The 19688-nt window shown below is 51.1% G+C and overlaps 1 protein-coding gene across 1 annotated transcript in view; it reads right to left on the reverse strand.

The window, feature by feature from the left end:
• The window catches only part of PPP1R16B (protein phosphatase 1, regulatory subunit 16B), a 72874-nt gene that overhangs the window by 14225 nt on the left and 38961 nt on the right, over positions 1–19688 (reverse strand). The window contains exons 2-4 of the mRNA XM_012652058.1: positions 10732–10802; positions 5188–5333; positions 547–650 (exon numbers count right to left, since the gene is read on the reverse strand). Coding sequence (XP_012507512.1) covers positions 547–650; positions 5188–5333; positions 10732–10802 — 321 coding nt within the window. The remainder of the gene's footprint in view (positions 1–546; positions 651–5187; positions 5334–10731; positions 10803–19688) is intronic.

Below are 19688 nucleotides of genomic sequence, written 5' to 3' on the forward strand. Positions count from 1 at the left end.
CAGGGCAGGACTCAGGCTGCAGCTGAGGCTCTGGTGTGAGGCATATTTCCAGGGAGGCACTTCAGAGGCATGTTTGTGGGGTGCCGGATGCAGGGAGGTCTCTCATTGCTACATTTGTTTCCTCTTGGAACCTCATCTGTGAGCTGAGAACAGCCCACGTCTTGTTTATCTGGGCCCGCGGCAGCCAGCGTGGTGCCTGGCACAGAGCAGGCGCCCGCCAATGTTCTTGACTTTATTATTTTCCCTCATGGGAATATATCTTTATGGTGAATGTTTATGGAATCGAATCGTCACAGCTGACGAACAGGTGACGAGGCCAGCTGAGGCCGCCTACGTGTGTGGGTGACACATGGAAAACAATACCTCCCTTCTGCACAGCACGTTTTCCAGGGTCCTTTAGCGTCCTCATCGTGATAATTGCACAGATAACGGGGACCTATCCCGTTTACTGAGCCCCGAGCCTGAGGCAGCCGGTACATAGCTGGCTCATTTGTTCACCTGCAACACCGTGCTGTGACCACTTCACGATATGCCACCCTCCCTCACCTTGGTATGCCATGCAGGTCTCGATGACATCCAGGGTGGGCTCATCCTCGCAGAGGTCATATGGCATGTTCCCATCAGAGTTGACAGCAAGCAAGTCGGCCCCACTGCAGAGAGAGGGCCACGGTGAGGGCCAGGCAAGTGTGGCTGGGCTAGGTCTGGCCACCTCTGCCCTCTGCCCTCTCACCCGCAACCCTGCTGTCCACCCCAGCAAGGTGATGCCCGGCTCTGCCCATCACACAGCCCATGAATACAGCAGCTGCAGGACTGTGAGACGGAACCAAAGTCCCAAGAGAGCCATCCCAGGAGACCACCCTCAGCCTCCCGCTCTGTTGAACCAGCAGGCATTTAGTTAAAGTCCTCCTTGGTGACGATAATAAAAATAACATTAATGGCAGCAGCACCACTTACCCAGCACCTGCTTAGAGCTAAGCCTGACATAAGCCCTTTACACATATCATTTTATTTAATCCTCATAACAGTCCTCTCAGGTTGGCACTGTTGGCCCTCAAGGGGAAACAAGGACTCAGACAGCTTCGGTCACTTGTCCAAGATCACACAGTTTGGACACAGCAGAGTCCAGACTCAAACCTGGATCTCCCATGTGTCAGCTCTTTTTGCTTCTCCCTGTTCTATTTCAATCTTTGCCCATGTGCAGAAACATCTTCCAGCTCCTCCTCCAAGTCCCTACCCAAAAGGCTGACCAGGAGAGGGGCAGGACGGAGACTTGGGGCTCCCTGGCAGAATGTGCCCTTTGGGCCAGTGGTCCCCAGGCATGGCTCTGGGATGCCCTGCAGCGGAATTATCAGGGGTTCACTAAAATAAAATGCAGCCTCTTGGGCTTCACTCCAGCCCTCTAGAAATAGAGTCTCTGGGGGTGGGGACTTGAGAATATGTATTTTAAACCCATACCCCAGGTGATTCTGGTACAGATCAGCATTGGGGACCCACTGAACCAGGTTGGCACCACTTTCTTTGTCCTCTTGGCACCGTGGGGCTGTGGCTACCTGATGCTCTTGGCAGGTTCTCATCAGAGGTGTAGGTATGGGCCACCATCGAGTCCTTTGTCCTAATAGCTCACCACTGTGACCTTTCTGATCTGTATGCCTGGAGCAAGCTAACCCACCTCCCTGAGCTGGGGCAGCAGTACTGTCATCTCCCTCCCCCTGGGAACCACTGATGGGCTCCTGCTGCTCTGCCAAGACCCGTGCAAAAGGCCACCTGCTCTCGGCCACTCATTCTGACTCCCTGCACTCAGACGCTCAAGCCCACTGGTCTTGCTCTGTCTTGGCTCTGGTACTTAAATCACCTGACCTTCTGCCTGGCTGCCCAGGATTTCTGCATCCCTATGTGCCCAGTGCCCAGTGCCTGGCCCAGCTCAGGCACCTGCCAATTATCAGTCAAATTCAATTGAATACACTTGAAATTGAAAGTTGCCTTTTCTCTGTGTTTATAGAACCCGAGCAGACTAGAAAGTTCAGGGTAAGAAAAGACTCTCAAAGCAGTACAGAGAGAAATATCCTTATTCCTGGGAAAGACACTGCTGCATGGTGTCCTCCCCACAAAGCAGGTTCTTCCCCAAAGAAAAGCAAGTAAACAGGATTTGGGGGCAGGGCAAAGGAAGATACTTGATATACAGGGGTCAGGGGAGAGTGAGAAAGAAATGGCAAGAACATAAAGATGGTAGAGAAGACGAAGACAGATAAGCTCATCTCCTGGAAACAGTAAAAGATAATAAAAAGAGAATGATACCAAAGCCAGACAAAGACACTGTAAGAAAAAAAAATTACAGACCAATATCCCTTATGAACAATGATGCAAAATCCTCAAAAAAAAAAAAAAACATACTAGCAAACCAAATCTAGTAGCATATTAAAAGGATTATACACACATGACAAAGTGGGATTTATTCTTGGGATGCAAGGACGGTTCAACAGACAAAAATTGATCAATGTAATATAACACATTAGCACAATGAAGGAAAAAGTTCACATGATCATCTCAACTGACACACAAAAAATTTGACAAAATTCAACATCCTTTCATGATAAAAACACTCAACAAACCAGGAACAGAAGAAACATAATGAAAGCCTTATATGAAAAACCCACAGTAAATGTCATTCTCAATGGTGAGACTGAAAGCTTTTGCTCTAAGATGAGACACAAGGCAAAGATGCCCACTTTTGCCATTTCTATTCAAAAGAGTACTGGAAATTCTAGCCAGAGCAATTGGACAAGAAAAGAAAAAAGACATTCAAATTTACTTCCTAGAAGTAAAATTATCTCTCCTCTCAGATCATATAATTTTACATGTAGAAAACTCTAAAGATTCCACACAAAAACCTGTTAGAACTAATAAATTCAGCAAAGTTAACAACTCACAAAAATCAGTTGCATTTCTATACACTAGCAATGAACAATCAGAAAAGGAAATCAAGAAAACAATTCCATTTATAATAGCATCGAAAGAATAAAATATGAGGAATTAATTTATCCAAGGAGGTGAAAAACTTGTACAATGAAAACCACAGAACATTTCTGAAAGAAATTAAAGATATAATAAGTAGAAAGACATCCCATGTTTATGACTCGAAATACTTAATATTGTTAAGATGTTAATGCTACCCAAAATAATCTACAGATTTAATATACTCCCTATCAAAATCCCAATAATGATTTTTCAGGATAGAAAAACCTACACTAAAATTCACAGGGAATCTCAAGGGACCCCAAATAGCCAAAACAACCCTGAAAAAGAACAAAGCTGGAAGACTCACACTTCCTAATTTCAAAACTTATTACAAAGCTACAGTAATCCAAGTGGTATGGTACTGGCACAAAGACAGACATATAGACCAATGAAATAGAACAGATTCCAGAAATAAACCCTTGAATATATGTTAAATGATTTTTGACAGGGCACTAAGACCATTCAATGGATTAAAGACAATCTTTCCAACAAATAGTGCGGGGAAAATTGGATAGCCGCCTCCCCACACACAATGAAGTTAGACCTTTACCTAACACCATACGCAAAATTTAACTCAAAAGGGACCTGTAACCTAAATGAAAGACCTAAAACTGTGAAACTCTTAGAAGAAAACACAGGGCAAAAACTTCATGGCATTGGGTGTGGCCATGATTTCTTGGATATGATGCCAAAGGCTACAAAGAAAAAAATAAACAAATTGGACTCTGTAAAAGTTTTGTGCATCAAAAGACACTATCAAGAGAATAAAAAGTCGACCCATAGAATGGGAGAAAATATTTGCAAATCATATATCTGATAAGGGATTAATACCCAGAATATTATATAGAGAACTCCTAAAACTCAAATAACAACCAGATTCAAAAATGGGTAAAGGACTTGAAAAGACATTTTTCTAAAGAAAACATACAAATGGACAATCAGCATGTGCAAAGATACTCAACATTACTAATTATTAGGAAATGGAAATCAAAACCACAATAAGATTCCACCTCACACCTATTAGCATGGCTACTAACAAAGAAAGAAAAAAAAAAAAACCAGAAAATAACAAGTGTTGTCAAGTATGTTGAGAAACTGGAACACTTGTGCCCTGTTGGTGACAATGTAAAATGGTACAGTCATTGTGGAAAACAGTATAGCAGCTCCTTAAAAAAATTACAAATAGAATTACCATATAATCCATCAATTCTACTTATGGATATGTACCCAACGAATTGAAAGCAGGCTCACGAAGAGATTATTTGTACACCCATGTTCATAGCAGCATTATTCATAATAGCTAAAACCTGGAAGCAATCCACAAGTCCATTGCCAGATGAATGCATAAGTGAAATGTGCTCTATACATACAGTGGAATATCATTCAGCCTTAAAAAGGAAGACAATTCTGATACATGCTACAATATGGATGAATCTTGAGGACATTACACTAAGTGAAATAAACCAGTCACGAAAAAGACAAATACTACATGATTCCACTCCTATGAGATACCTATAGTAGTCAAGTTCATAGAGACAGAGAGTAGAATGGCGGTGGATAGGGATAAGGAGTGGGTGGGGAATGGGAATTATTGTTTAATGGGTACAGAGCTCAGTTTTGCAAGAAGAAAAGAGTTCTGAAGATGGATGGTGGTGATGTTTGCACAACAATATGAATGTGCTTAATACCACTGAACTATATACGTAAAATGGTTAAGATGGTAAACGTTATGTTGTTTTACCATAATTTTAAAAAATAGGGGGAAAAAGGGAATGAAGGGGGAGAGAGAAAATGAAGAGAAACAAAAAAGTGAAAATGACAGAGAGAGACCAAGAGTGAAGAAAAGACAGAGATTGAGAGAAAAATACAGACAGACCCAGAGATGGGGAGAGAAAAAAGGAATTCAGGGGAGAAGAAAGAGAGATGGAAAAAGAGAGAGAAAGAGACAGATGAAGGGAGGATGTGGGGAGAGAGTGAGTGACAATTCCCAAGACAGATGGGAAAGGAGAGGCAGAGAGAGAAAAAGAAAGAGAGAAGAGGAAGGAAAGCGGAAGGAAGGAGGAAGAAAGGAAGGCGGGAAGGCGGGCAGGCAGGAGGAGGGAGGGAGGAAATTAGTTGGATAAACACAAGAGGTGGAGGGGAGGCTGTTTGGGGGTATGGAGGGGCACGTACTACTGAACGAGGATCTTCACCAGGTTGATGTGGCCGCAGGTGGCCGCAGCATGCAGAGGCGTCCACAGCTCGTTGTCCTTGGCGTTCACGTTCGCACCGTGGGATAGGAGCAGCTTGACAATTTCCTCAAAGTTGTCAATGCAGCACTGGGAGGGACACACAGGCAGAGTCAGCTCCAGGCAAGGCCCTGGGCCCTGGTGGGGACACGTCATGTTCCCGAAAGGGGCCACGAGAAGGACAGTGGAGTTGGACTGCCTGAGTTTGAATCCAGCTCCAACGCTTACATGCTGTAATTTTGCCCTCGACCTTGGGCAAGCCACTTAACTTCTCTGAGCCTCAGTTTCTTTGTGAGTAAAAATGAAGTTAATAATTTATAAGATAAAAAGATAAAGATAAAAACCACTCTGTTGACTATAAAATGCTTTGTGAGTGTTAGCGGAATGGGACAAAATTTTGAATGAGGTTTTAAAATCTTTTTTTTTAATCCCAGAAGGCTTTCTCCAAACAAAATTGCATGGAGCACTCTAACTTAGATGACCAATAAATTCAAGCAGATTGCTTGGGTTGAGGCAGGTGTGTGTGTTGGGCAGCGGCCCCCAAGGTGTGACCCTAGATCATAGCTTGAAACCTCTGACTTAGGAGCCTCTGACCCAGGAGCTCAGATCTTAGGGGAGCCCTCAAGTAACCAAGACTCCTCCGAAAGAATCCAGCTCCATGTGAGGGTCCTGGGGGGTCCCGATACAGTCTCAGCAAGGAGACAGCCACATCTGTGTGCCCTACCCGTACAGAGCAGGGACCACATGTGGGTCATCCCCCTAGAGGGAACATGGAGCTCCAGCAGCCACTGCAGCCCCCAAACTCCAGAGACAAGGAGTAAAAATCCCAAGGGGATGGAGGGGCTTCAGCTTAGGCCACGAGGAGGGAGAGGTGAGAACAAAGGAAGAAGGCAGCTCAGAGCCACCTTAGAGACTCGCAGGATGGAGACTCCTCCCTGGAGGTGACTTCTGGAGAAGCCAGCAGGGGACAGCAGGAGAACTCGTGCTCAGCCCTGCTCATGCAGGTAAGGGCGTGGTCCTCAGCAACTGGAGTTGCACTCGGAAGGGGAGCACCGTCAGGCTTGCTTTGCATGTGGAGAACAGACTGCGTGTGTCTGCATGAGTGCGTGTTGGGAAGGGGAGTCTAGGAGCTGTGTTCCTGTGTTCCTGGCCTCCAGAAGTGACCACGTGGATGGGGAGAAGTGGCCAGATGCCAGCAGAAGGAGCAGGGGCACCTGCGTGAGCCCCAGCCCCAGGTGGGAGTGGGCGCGGGTGCGGGATGGGGCGGTAGCACAGTCCCGCCCCCATCCCCAGCGGGGCCAGGGCTCAGCGCCAGGACATGCGGGAAAAGAGCAGCCGTTTGCACAGATGGTTCCGGGGCCCCAGGTTCTTTCTGCGCCAGCGGGTCTGGGGGTGGCTGGGACTGAGGGCATCCCTCTGGACAGGAAAGGCGAGGAAAAGTGTGACCTTGCGGGTCCGGCGCTGCCTCAGGTGGGCGGAAGGACCATGCGGCTGCATGACGCGGCCGGCAGAGGGCGCCAAAGGCGCCGGAGCCAGGCAGCAGTGGAAGGCAAGGGGCCCCGGGCTGTCACTGGGAGATGTGTCTGGGGAGCCCCTGGGGTGGGGACAAGAGAGCCAGAGATCTAACCCTGAGAGACTGCAGAAAACACGGGGGTGGGGTGGAAGCCTCAGGTTGAAGGGGGAGGGAATCGTGTGCCCAGAATTGCAGAGTTTTGTCAGGAAGATGTCCAGGGGCTGAACCAGTCCGCACCTGGGAGACCTGGCTGGGCAAGGGCCGCATGGGGCTGAGCGCAGCGGTGCACAGGGAGAGGGTGGTATGTGGTGGGGTGGGCAGGCCTCCCTCCCAGCATTCGCCAAGGTGGGAAATGGCACCTGGCAGCAGGCTGACTCCACCCGCCTCCTCACTTCCCACATCCAATCCATCACCGGGTATGAATCCCATCTCCTCGATCGCTGTCCCCATCCCCACTGCCCTAGGTGAGGTTTCGTCGTCTCTCCCTGCCTCCCTGCCGCTCCCCTTCCAAACGCCTAAACCAGAGAGAGCTGCTTCCTTGATTTAATCATGTTGCTCTCAGCTCACAAACCCCTGAGGGCTCCCTGTTGCCAAGAGAAGAAAATCCACACTTTGCCAGGCATGGGAAGCTCTTCTTAATGCGCCCCAATCTCCTGTGTGTCATTGGAGCAACAGTGACAATAACAATAGCAATAACAACAGCCCCAGCAACAACGGGAATAACAACATGTCATGCCACGTCATCAATGATAACAGCTAACGCTCTTTGAAGACTTACTGGAGTCAAGCACCTTGCTAAACTTTCTTCGTGAATTGCCTCCTATTAATCCTCAAAACGAGCCTATTGAGGGTCCTATCATCCCCATTTTATAGATGGGGACACTGGCTCAAAGAGGCCCAGTTGTACAAGGTCACACGTAGTAAGGGATGGATTAAAATCCCAGATTAAAACCCATCTACAGACATGGATTAAAATCCAAGCAGTCTGACTCCAAAGGCCTTTCTCAACCTTCCCGGTCTTGTCTCTTGCCAGTCTCTGTGGGGTCCCCTGCACCCTAACTGTGCCACACCGAACCCTCCAGACCCCATACTTGAAATGTGGAGCCCCTTTCTCATGGCTCTGTGCATGCTGTTCCCTCTGCTTTGAATGTTCTTCCTTATGCTTTTCTATCTAGCAAGCTCCTACTCATCCTTCAAGACCCAACTCAGATATCCCTTCCTCTTAGAAGGCTGTCTCAGTTCCCCTTTGAGTCAGGTCATCAGCTCCCAGCTTTGAGCTACCACTGAGCCCTCTGCTAATCTCCGTGCAAGAGCTAACCACATTGCGGCCCTCTGTTGTTATCTGTGTGCCTGTGGCTGCGTCACACTCTGAAGTCTGAGAGCAGAGCCCCTGCCTAACTCATTTCTGGGGCCCTATCCTCAGCTGAGTACCTCGCATGGAGTTTGTGCACAATAAGTATTTGCTGAACAAATGAATGGGAGCCCCCAGGCAAGTGGGGGCGGATGCCTCCCGGAGACCACTGAGAGGGCTCTCAAAGTGGTACCCAGGGTGAGTGGGGTGGTGGAGTCTCAGGCAGCAAGTTCCCACCTCCCTGACCGTGCACCCCCAGACCCAGGAACCCACAAGAGGAACTGGTCCTGAGGAAGCAGTGCGACCAACAAGGAAGAGGTGGAAGAATTACATGGCAGGAACCCCAAGCAAAAGAGGGGGTGTCACTAGAGAGTTTACCGCAGCAGGGACAGCACCTCGAGGACCTGGGGCTCAGAGCACGAGCACTGCCAGCTGCAGGGTCCACGGAGCAGTTTAGACCCCTTGTTTCAAATCCTGGCTCCGCCACTCGTCCACTGTTTGACCTTGGACAGACTTCACCTCCCTGAGCTGCACTGTACACTACAGCAGCCGCTCTTTATTTAAATTCGCTACAGTTAAACGAAATTCAAAATCCACTTCCTCAGTCACAGCAGCCCCATTTCCAGCGCTCTGCAGCTGCATGTGCCTGGTGGCTCCCGTACTGGAGAGTGCGGATGCGTAGCGCACTTCCATCGTCATAGAAAACTCGATGGAATAGGGCCGTCCTGGAGCCTCAGTTTCCTGAGTCATAAAATGGGGACAATAATATTTCAGAGGGTTGTTGTGAGGATAAGAATGAAATATATACGTGAAGTGCTTTACAGAGAAGTGGTCGCCTGATGAATTTTAATAATAATAATAAGTAATATTTATCCACTATCAAGAGTTGCTTGAAGGGTCTTTATGTGTGTTCATTTAATCCTCACAACAACCCCATGAGATGGGTACTTGTTATTCCTCTTTTAGAGATGAGGAAACCGAGGCACGGACAGCTTCAGTAACTTGTCCACGGTCACACAGCTAGCAAGTGGCAGCTCCAGGGCTCGAGTCTGACTCTCTACCCTGACTGCCTCACTTTTCTGGCACACAGCAGGAGGTAGCCCATCCATTTTATCCTTGTGCCCCGGGGTGACGGGTGCTACCAGGCTGGGGATTGCCATTTGGGTCTCCATTCCAGGGTAAGCTATAGCACCCAGCTGCTCTCACTCTCTGGCAGAGTCTCAGGCACCTTGGAGTTAACAGAGCTGGGGTTTGGGGAGTTTCCATGGGCAGGATTCAGTGGGGGTACTGAGGCAGCTCGGAGTGGGTGCCCCAGGCCCCAGGGGACATTAGAAGCTGATAGGACACATGGAGCCAGTGGGCTGTCTGGCTGGGGCGGGGGCCTGCCCTGGGGGCTTATGGGAAGGACATGGCCAGTTTCTATTCACCCCTCCCTGACTCCCGTGTGGAGGGGGAGAGGCCCTCCTCAGCCCAGGGTTCCAGCTGCCTGGCCTCTCAGGCTGCACTCAAGTCCATATGCTCAGAAACTTGGGCCAGGGCACAGGGAGGCTTCGGTGTGTTCATTCACTAATTCAGCATGCACTTATTGAGCTCGTACTGTATGCCAGCATGGGGAAAGATGCTGGGACACACTAATGAGCAAGAGACATGGGCTGTGTCCTGGTGCAGCTCAGTCTGAGCAGGGGGAGAGGCCAACATCCAGTGACCACGTTAATGGCTGAAATGAGTAATTACAAGGAAGAGGGCATTCAGCAAACGAAGGATGTGTCTATCACGGGGCAGCTCTCGGGCTCCTGCTGTGGATTGGAGCTAACAGGTGAATGCACTGAGCGCCGTAGGAAGTGCGGTGGGGAGGACAAGGACCTGAAAAGCCGGCGGCTGCAGCCTGGAGAGCCAGGAAGCACAGAGGACTGGCCAGGGGCCACGCCCCATAGGGCCCTGTGTGGTGCGGCACAGAGTTTGTTCTTCACCCACAGCATTATGGGAAGACACCCGGGAGCTGCACATAACATGAGTAGATTTTTGGCTCCAGCATCCCTGTGGCTGCTGCGTGGAGGAGGAATGACAGCAGGGCCAGACTGAGTGCTGGGGACCAGTTAGGAGGCTGTGGCAGCATTCACGTGAGAGGTGACAGCCAGGTCAGCCTGTCCCCAGGCAGGGAGGGCTGGGCCCATCACTCTGCCATGGAGAGGATCTGTGCTGTGACGGCACATGGCTCACAGCCCTAGTTCAAGGCCATGTGACCTTACTTAGGCAGGTCACATAACTCCTGTCAATGGCCTTTGTCACCAGCGTGGATGAGATGTCCTGGTGGGTGTGAACGTGTTTCGTAAACCATCAAGCTCCAGACAAACTTGCTTTCCCGGGCAGTAAGTATGCAGTGAACAAAGGCTCCTTGTCCTGAGAGCCCACGCGTGCACACGCGTGTGTGTGCGCGCGCCAGGGCTCTGCGGGCGTGTTTGTAACAGACACACGCGTCTCTGAAGCAGACAAGAGCCTTTCAGATGGGCCAGCTAGGGCTCCCTGCCCCCTTCCCTGAGGGCTCTGGGCCGGAAAGTGCAGGCAAATGGGCACCTGTCCAGGTGAGGCACAGGGAGCCCAGGAACCCATGAACCCAGCCTTACCTGGTGCAGGGCTGTGAGTCCATCCTCGTTGCACAAATCAGGGCTGACCTTGTTCTTCAGGAAGTAGCGTACTGCAACAGGAGGGTACAGGAGTGAGCTTGCTGTCACACACGGGGTGTACAGGCACGCAGGGGCCCAGGTAAGACCCACTGTCCCCCAGGTCCTGACACAAATGGTCTTGTTTGCGCCCGACAGCAGGCCTGAGTGGGAAGTAGTAACACCTTCCCCATTTTACAGATCAGGAAACTGAGGCACACAATGTAGGTCTTTGGTCCATCATTTCCAAGAGGAGGATGGCACTGCCTATCTTATGATGGACAGCAATAACAAGAGCTAACAATTATTGAGCACATCCTTGTATGCCGGGCCCTGAGCTGAGCAATTGACATTTGTTGTCCAAAGGGAACACATTCCAGTCATTGAAAGCGCACACTCTGGGGCCCGGTGGCCTAGCTTCAAATTTGGGCACCATTCTTACTGGCTGTGCAGCCTCAGTCAACATACTTGCTTCTTTGTGCCTCAGTTTTTTCATCTATAAAATGGGGATGATGTTAATCCAACCTTACAGGGGCGTTATAGCAATAATTGAGGGGAGCCGTGTCAGCGGCTGGTGTGGTTTGAAGGTGAACTCTTGCTCGGGCCACTGTAATTATTTTATTAACACTGCAGATTCCTATGCCAGGTGATAGCTCACCTGTGAGTGTCAAATGCCCCTTCTTTGGCTTTACTGAGCCTTGGGGAGTGGGGGTGGCAGAGGCTTTTACTATCCATGATTCATAGAGTTTTGTCTAGTCGTGTGTGTGTATACACGTGTGTATGGGTGTGTATAGGTGTGCATGGGTGTGTGTGCATGTGTGTTCAGGGATGGTGGGTGGGTGGGGCCATGGGGATGAGGGAGACTGGAGTGAACTCCAGTGACAGCCTGGAATCCTTCTCACTCAGGACGACCCCCTCCCCTCATCATTGTGACCTTCCTTCCTTCTCTCCCCTCCACCCCTCAGGCCCCAGTTCTCCCCTGAACCCAAGTGCAAAGGGAGGATCTGGGGAGCTAGCCCGTCAGCCCTGCAGGCCCTTTGGCAACTGGGACCCTTGATCTCTGGCCAACCTCTGGCTATGCCTCCCCCTGGACTGAGGAGTCCATGGGGTCGATGGCGTGTGTCCACTGGAGCCCACGTTCCCCTTTTGGGACACACTCTACCACCCCTGTCCACATAGCTCTGAGACTGTCCACAGGGCCTAAACAGCTGTCCCTGGATCCAGCTTCCCAAGGTTGGCCTGTGTGGTTAATGGGCAAGTGTCCCTCTGGGCCAGAGGGGTAAACAAGGGGTGGCTGTTTGTGGGGTGAGAGGACAGACTTGCATACACGAGCTGGCTTGTGTGTGGGGCCCTCGTGTCACGGTACTGATGAAGCCAGGGCTGGCGGGTGCCTGGGCCCTGCAAAGGGGAGACGCAGGCTGGCCCTGGCCCCTCCGAGCCTCCTCCCACCCCCTCCAAGTCTGGCTCCCTCTGAAACACGAGCCAAAGTCACATCCCCCATTGCCCACCGAGGATACTATCTCCACACTATGGTTCATGCAGCTGGGCAGGGCTGAGGTGGTTTCCTTATGCGTTTGCCTCTGCCGTGGAGGAGCAAACTGGGAGTGAGCTGGGAGGGCGGGGAGAAGGCCATCCCTCTGCAGCACACAGGACCCAGTCTGCAACCCCAGGGGGTGGGGCGGCGAGAGAAGACGCTGGTGGGCAAGAGGTGGGGGGTCCGTGAGGCCTCAGGAGCAGGGGCTGGGGCGGCTCCTGCCTCACGAGGCCCAGCGCCTGGACCACAGCCCCGCTGCACCCTGGGCCCCAGCGTAAACAGAGGCCCTGTGTGAAGGGGAGGTTGAGGCCTCCGCCCAGCAAGGTGTGATGTCTCCAGCACACCTGCCCAGATGCACTGCTGGCAGGGGAGAAGTGTGACAGGACCCTGTCCAGCAAGGGCCAGATCCTTTGCAGCCACACTGTCCAATAGGGAGCCACTGGCTACATCTGGCTCTTGTGGTTATTTGAATTTAAATTAATAAACACTCAGAATTCAGTTTCTCAGTCACTCTCTGTTCGATTTCAAGTGCCCGGTAGCCACATGTGGAAAGGGGAGAAATTGAACCATATTGGAAAGGGCAGAAATAGAACATTTCTACCTTCACAGAAAGTTCTATTGGACAGTGTGCTTTCAGGCATTATAAATGGAAATGAGCTCCACTGAAAATTGCTAAACCTTTCCATGGCTCCCCATTGCTCGGGGAATATGGTCTACAAGGTCTCGCATGATGTGATTCCCTGCCTGCAGGCCGCCATCTTGCACAATTCTAGGGGGAACCACTCACATCGTGGTTTATGAGCCTGGAAGCTCCTGGAGCTGTGTAGTGCACAGCTTACTCAGCTGTACCCAGTGATCCTCCCTGCCTACCTCTCTAGTCTCATTTCTTAAACCACAAACACTTTCTAAAATAGTCTTTTGTCAGCTACAGAGTCACCACACTTCCTCTGGCCAATGAGCTTCTGCATAGCCTATTCCCACTGCCTGGAAGATCCAATCATCTATCCATCTATCCATATGCCACCATGCAGCCATCTGTTCATGCATCCATCCATGCATCCATCCATCCACCCATCCATCCATCCACCATCATCTACCATCCATGCATCCATCCACCCATCCATCCATCCACCATCATCTACCATCCATGCATCCATCTCTAACAGATATGCACACACACACACACACACACACACACACACACACACACAGAGCTGCCTCACTCTTCATCCTTTAGGTCTCAGCTCAAACTCTCCAGACTCCCCCTGTTATGCATACCTATAGCTCCTATACATCTCACTTATAGCCTTATCACAACTATAATTATATAACAATTTGGGCAGTTATGGGCTTTGGGTCTGTCTGCCCAATGGATGCTAAGTCCCAAGAGGGCAGGACTATGCCATGGTACTTAGGGCTCTATCCTTAAGGCTTGGCACAGAGTAAATCCTCAAGAACTTCTCCAGGACCTTAATCTAATTGTCAGTGTCCTAGTTCAGTCCAAGGACACAGCCTCTCCATCTCTGAGCAAAGCTCACCTTCCAATGCTGACTCCAGAAGACCCATGTTTGTACTATGCAGCTCTGCTCACAGGTGTCTCCTACAGAGTTGCAGGTGACCTGGTGGCTGGTGTTAGCCTCAGGGCCAAGTAAAGAGATTATGCAAAGCCACTGATCACCAAGGTCTAGCTGACCAAGGGCCAGTCCCCTGAGCCTGACAGATGGCCTTGGGGAGAGTAGAAGTGGCCACTATATCCAAGGTGGGTTTCCTGGAAGGTTCTCCTCATATGAGGCAAGGGTTCAAGTCTCATGGGGTGGGAGGTAGAACAAGCTTTCTGTCCAGGAGACACTCCATAAGGCAGAAAACAAGCATCGGCTGCCAAAAGCAGTGTTCGTGCTCAGTAATTATTGTGGTGCTCTCTGGGCTGTGCAGGAGTGCAAGATGTATAATTACCCCAATGTTGGGCAGTTATTTTCAGCCCAAGAGGTGGGACAAATCATCCCCATCTTTAAGAAGCCCTTAATATTCATGAGCCAAGGCTGCCTCAGCAGAGCTACTTCCACTGTAGCTAGGAGTCCAGTGCCTGGCTCTGCACCCAGCTCACTGGAGCAAAGCCCCACTACCCAGTGCACAACCAGGCTTCCTGCCTCTGGGGTTCAGCAAGAAACATGACTCTTATATCAATACCTTCCTTCCGTGCCTTTCATTTGTATCCAGGTCAATTCAGAACCACTTTCGTTCACAGGTTCACATCTGTTATTATTCTTCTTATACAGAAGAGGAGACAGAGGGTCAGGAAGGTGTAGCTCACAGTCACACAGGGCCACATAGAGGAGCAGGGATTTGGCACCAGACGTCTCTGATTTCAGAGCCCAGGCTGTTGGTCAGTGGGCTGTTCTACTCTGCCCTGCGGCCAGCAATGGGAACCAGCGTTTCTGGAGCCCTGCTCAGTGTCCAGACCTGTGCTGAGCGTGGGCACGGGGAGGAGGAGGGTAACGGGGAAATGGACAGGGGTGACCTCTGCCTCCAAGACCATCTACGCATCAGAGGCCTCAGGTCCCACGCAGGTCTTTATGCAGACAGAGGGACTCAAGGATCAGTGAGTAGGACAGAAGAAATATTGCTGCCCCGGTTAGATCTTTCAGGGCGATTTCAAGTGTAAAATCCCCTCACTGCCTGCTTAAAGCCCTCTCATGGCTCCACACTGCTCTTAGAATGAAGTTCAAAACCCTTCCATGACTTTCACTGGGATTGGCAAATATGGCCCGTGGGCCAAATCTGGCAGGCGGCCTATTTCTGTAAATAAAGTTTTATTGGCAAACATCCACACTCATTCATTTACATATCGCCTGTGACTGCTTTCACCCTGCAACAGCAGATTTGAGTAGTTACAACAGAGAGACTGCATGGCCCACACATCCTAAAATATTTACTATCTGGCCTTTTACAGACAAGGTTTACAGACCCCTGGTCTTCAAGGTCCTATATGGTATGGTCCTGTCTACAGAGCTACTGTCTTGCAGAATTCCAAGGCAAAATGCAAGGTGCTTGCGTAACAGTTCCTTGCTCTGTTCTCATCATAGTCTATGTGAATGGGGTGCCCTGGAATTACGCAGTGTTCAGCTTGCTCAGCTGTGCCCCGAGGTCCTGTCTCCCTCTCTCTCCAGGCTCGTCTCTTGCTCCCTAAGCACCTTGCACAATGGAGGAGGCTGGCTTGGGGGTCTAAGGTGTTGACCAGAACTCAGGGAGCACCAAGACAAGAAGGGCATGCTCTCCCTGCAGCCGAGAGTGTCCACCACTTCTCCTGGTTGCCCACACTCAGGTCTGCTCCCTGCCCACCAAGCCCCAAGTCCCAGGCTTGGCCATCAGTTTGTCAGAGTGACCCATTTGTTCTCTCGCCTATGTTTGGCTGTGGCTTTAGGCAACTTACTCCTCTCTGTGCCTCTGTGTCCTCATCTGTAAAATGGGGATCACGGCAGTGCTCCTTCGTGGGGTCACTGTGAGGTTTAAAAGAGATTATGACCTAGAGCTACTATGATCATTTATTTTAAAAATAAAAATGAAAACAAACCACTGAGCTCTTGCCTGTGTCCCGCCCGGTGCTGGGTGCGGGGGACATAACCATCGACGTCTTGCATCTCTAAAGAGCTATGGTAAGAGACAGAGGCCAATTTCCTCCAGGGAGCTCCCAGTGTATGCTGGTTCACGGACCACTGTGAGGCCATGGTCGGTGCCCCACCACCCGCTCCACAGGCAGGATCCCCCTGAGATGGCAAAGAAGCAGCCCCGCCCTCCTCACTCATGTACCCTGCTCCTGGCACCAACCCGCCGCTCAGCCCACACCGCCCTGGCAATCTGGCTGGAATCTGGGCCAAGCAGGGCCATCTGCTCCCCTCCATCTCCAGCTGTAGCAAGTGAGGCTGAGCCGGCCCATCTCGGCAGGAAGCGGGTGGTGGCTGCCTTTGCAGGGAGAAATCACTGCTGACAAGCTTGTGTTTTCTTTGGCATCTGATCCACTCTGGCCCACAGAGCAGACCGCCTGACCTCGAGATGGTCGGTGACACGTGAGCACAGGTGTGGCTCCTGCTCCTGCCCTGGGGACACGGGGACAGCAAGACAGAGGTGTCTGCCCACTGGAGGTGGACCTTGGGCAATCTTCATCCCTCCCGGGGCTGCTGCCACCCGGTCCCATGACTTGCAGTCCGGTTCAGGGGGTACCCACCCACCAAGCCCTGGCTTCCCACCTCCCTTTCTTTCCTGCCCGGCGCCCAGCCATGAGGCCTCCTCCTCGCACTGCCTCCACAGTCCTGCATGATCTAGTCCCTGCCCGCTCTCCACCCCCACCTCACCCTGCAATCCCACCTCCCTCCCTGAGTGGTTCAGGGATTCAGGCACACTGGCTTCTTTCATTTCCTGAAACAAATCGAAAACTGAGCTCCCAGTCTCCAGGCCTTCACACACTCTGTTTCCAGTGCCTAGAGCCCTCTTTCTTCCCACTCTTGGGCCAGCAAACTCCTCTTCGTCCTTCAGATTCCACACAAAATGTCACCTCCTCTGGGAGGCCTTCCCTGATCACCCCAATCTTAATTGAGTTTTCCAAGCTATTCTCTGCACAGTATCCTGCATTTCTACGTTTGTACTTCGCAACAGCACCGACTTCACTGCCTGCAGAGCTACTTGCTCCTGAAGCCATGGGACTGTTTCTTGCTATGGTCCTACAGACATGGGTCACTGCAAGGAGTGTGACTCAGGACTGAAAAGCAATGATTATGGCTTTTGTACAGAAATGAGTTAGAAGCCAGGGGCAGTGGTGCGAGCCTGTAGTCCCAGCATCTCAAAAGGCTGAGGCTGGAGGATCACTTGAGCCCAGGAGTTCAAGACCAGCCTGGGCAACATAGTGAGACCCTTCCCCCCAAAACACCAAAACCGAGTGAGCAAACACCCTTCCCTGAGCCTCCCTCAACAACACAGCCAGACATGGAGGCTGACATGGGAGTCCCTCAGCTCCACCCCACACTGTCCCCTCTCCAGGCCACGCACAGGGCACCCATCATTTCTCTCCTGTCCAGGATCCCAGTCCTCATTCTCTCTGCCCTGTGTCCTTGGTTGTCGCTTCTTACAACCCAGCACTAACTGTGTGCCAGGCATAGTATTAAGCACTTTATATCCATCTAATCAATTAGTCCTCATCACCTAGTTATGAGCATTAATGAGCTGCTATGATTAACTCACTACCTTCTCTTACTGCCCCAATCTACAGATGGGAAAACTGAGGCTCAGGTTTGAACACGTGAAATGATTTGCCCAAGGGCACATGGCTAGGTAGGACAGAGCTGGGATTTTAACCCAGGCCTAGCCAGCTCCAAACACTGAACACTCAACCACTTTGCTAAAATGGTGCCAAACAAAGACCCTGGGAAGGAAACTTGCACAGCAGAGAGGTGTGCAGGACAGACACAGGTGTTTGCATGAAGAGAGCCACAGAGATGGCAAAAAACTAAAAGGAAGGTCAAGAACATTGCCAATCAAGTTTACTGTTCCAGAACATCACATGGCAAAGAAGACAACAATCGCCAACAGTCACAGCCGTCTCATTGTTCTCATGTTTGCAAATGAGGTCACTGAGGCACCAAGGGTAACACTTGGCCCAAGGTCATGTGGCAGACAGGTGGCAGGTCTGGACTTCCTGCTGCTTCTCCATGGTAGGCAGCCCCCGCCCCACCCCTGATTCCCAGCACCCTGGTGGTCTGTAGCACCCCGCCCACTGGGCTGGCACCTCCTCCCTGGAAATCCCTGCCCACACTGACCCAGTCCCACATCCTCAAGGTGCTGTTAGGGTTGCAGCCGGCCCAGCCCTCTGCTCCGACAATGCCCAGACACTCAGAAGAAGCCCCTTTACTCTCCTCCAAGTAAAAGTTGTCCTGTGTCCTCAATGCACTGCGCTTCCAAAATCACCCCTGAGCAATTTCAACCTTCCCACCCACCGCTGCTCCTCCCTGGAGCACAAATAGCCAGAAATAGCTGCTTCCAGGGAAGCCCGGCCGCCTGGGGCTGGGGGTGGAGACTCCGTCAAGTCTCTGGGTGGCTTCTGCAGTGCCTCATGCAGCCTGCCCCTCTGCCAGGCAGCCACCCCGATCCTGGGCAATGACTCAGCCGCGGTGGAGGGTGGGCCGGGAGGACGACCCCAGGCCCAGGCCCCAGGAGCCAGCCCTCGCTCCTCCCCAGAGGTCTCACTCCGGCCCATTCAAGGAGAGGAGGGGTTGGGCGACACCAAGTGTGGGTGAGGACACCCTGCAGCTGGGGATGTAAAATGGTGCAGCGCGGTGGAAAACAGCCGGCAGTTCCTCAAAACATTAAACATGGAGTTACCATATGATCCAGCGATTCCTCTCCTAGGTACATACTGGACAGGGATGAACACATGCGGCCACACAAAAATTTGCATATTAATGTTTATAGCAGCATTATTCACAATAACTGCAAGGTAGAAATACCCCAAATGTCCATCAATGGATGAATGGATAAACAAAATTCCATACAATGGAATATTATTCTGCCATAAAAAGAAATGAAGTTCTGCTACATGCTACAACACGGATAGATTTGAAAACATCATAGTAAGTAAAATAAGCCAGTCGCAAAAGGCCACGTATTGTATCACTCCATTTATAGGAAATAGGAAAGTCCACAGAAACAGAAAGCAGATTAGTGGTTGCCAGGGGCTGGGGGCAGGAGGGGAGTGGGGAGGGGCTGCTGGGTTTCCTCTGAAGATGATGAAATGCTCTGGAATTAGATGGTGGTCATGCAGGCACTGAAGACCACAGAGTCACACACTTTAAAAGGAGTGAATTTATTGGTATGTCAACTACATCTCAATTTAAAAAGCAGAGGCGGCTCTAAGCCAGGCCTTGGGCATCATGCTGGGAGCTCACTCCCTGCTAGCCTGGGAGCCCTGTGAGGTCACAACAGCGTCCATGCCACTCATCTCTGTACCCCAGAGTGCGAGGATGGTGCCTGGCACACAGTGGGTGCTCAACCATTACTTATGAAAAGCGGGAGGAAGGGGGAAAGCCAGTGGCCACTCAGCCCTTCTGGGCCCCGTATGACTTGGCCTCTGCCCAGCTCTCCCAGCACCATCCCTCCTAAACACAGGGACTCCCGTCAGGACCACCCACGCGCCACCCTCTCGTGCACCTGCAGGCCTTCTCAGGAGCTGTTCCTTTGGCCTGTCTTTCTCTGTCTTCACTTCTGCTTAATTCTTACTCAGCCTCCAGGTCCCAGCTTAAATGTTACTCCCTCCATGAAGCCTCCCCACGCTGGGCCAGGTGCTCTTCTCATGCACTTTCCGTGCACCCCTCCCCCCAAAAACCACTTAACCCTATGAAGT

Source organism: Propithecus coquereli, unplaced genomic scaffold (assembly GCF_000956105.1).
Source record: "Propithecus coquereli isolate 6110/MARCELLA unplaced genomic scaffold, Pcoq_1.0 Scaffold378, whole genome shotgun sequence".
NCBI classification, from domain to species: Eukaryota; Metazoa; Chordata; class Mammalia; order Primates; family Indriidae; genus Propithecus; species Propithecus coquereli.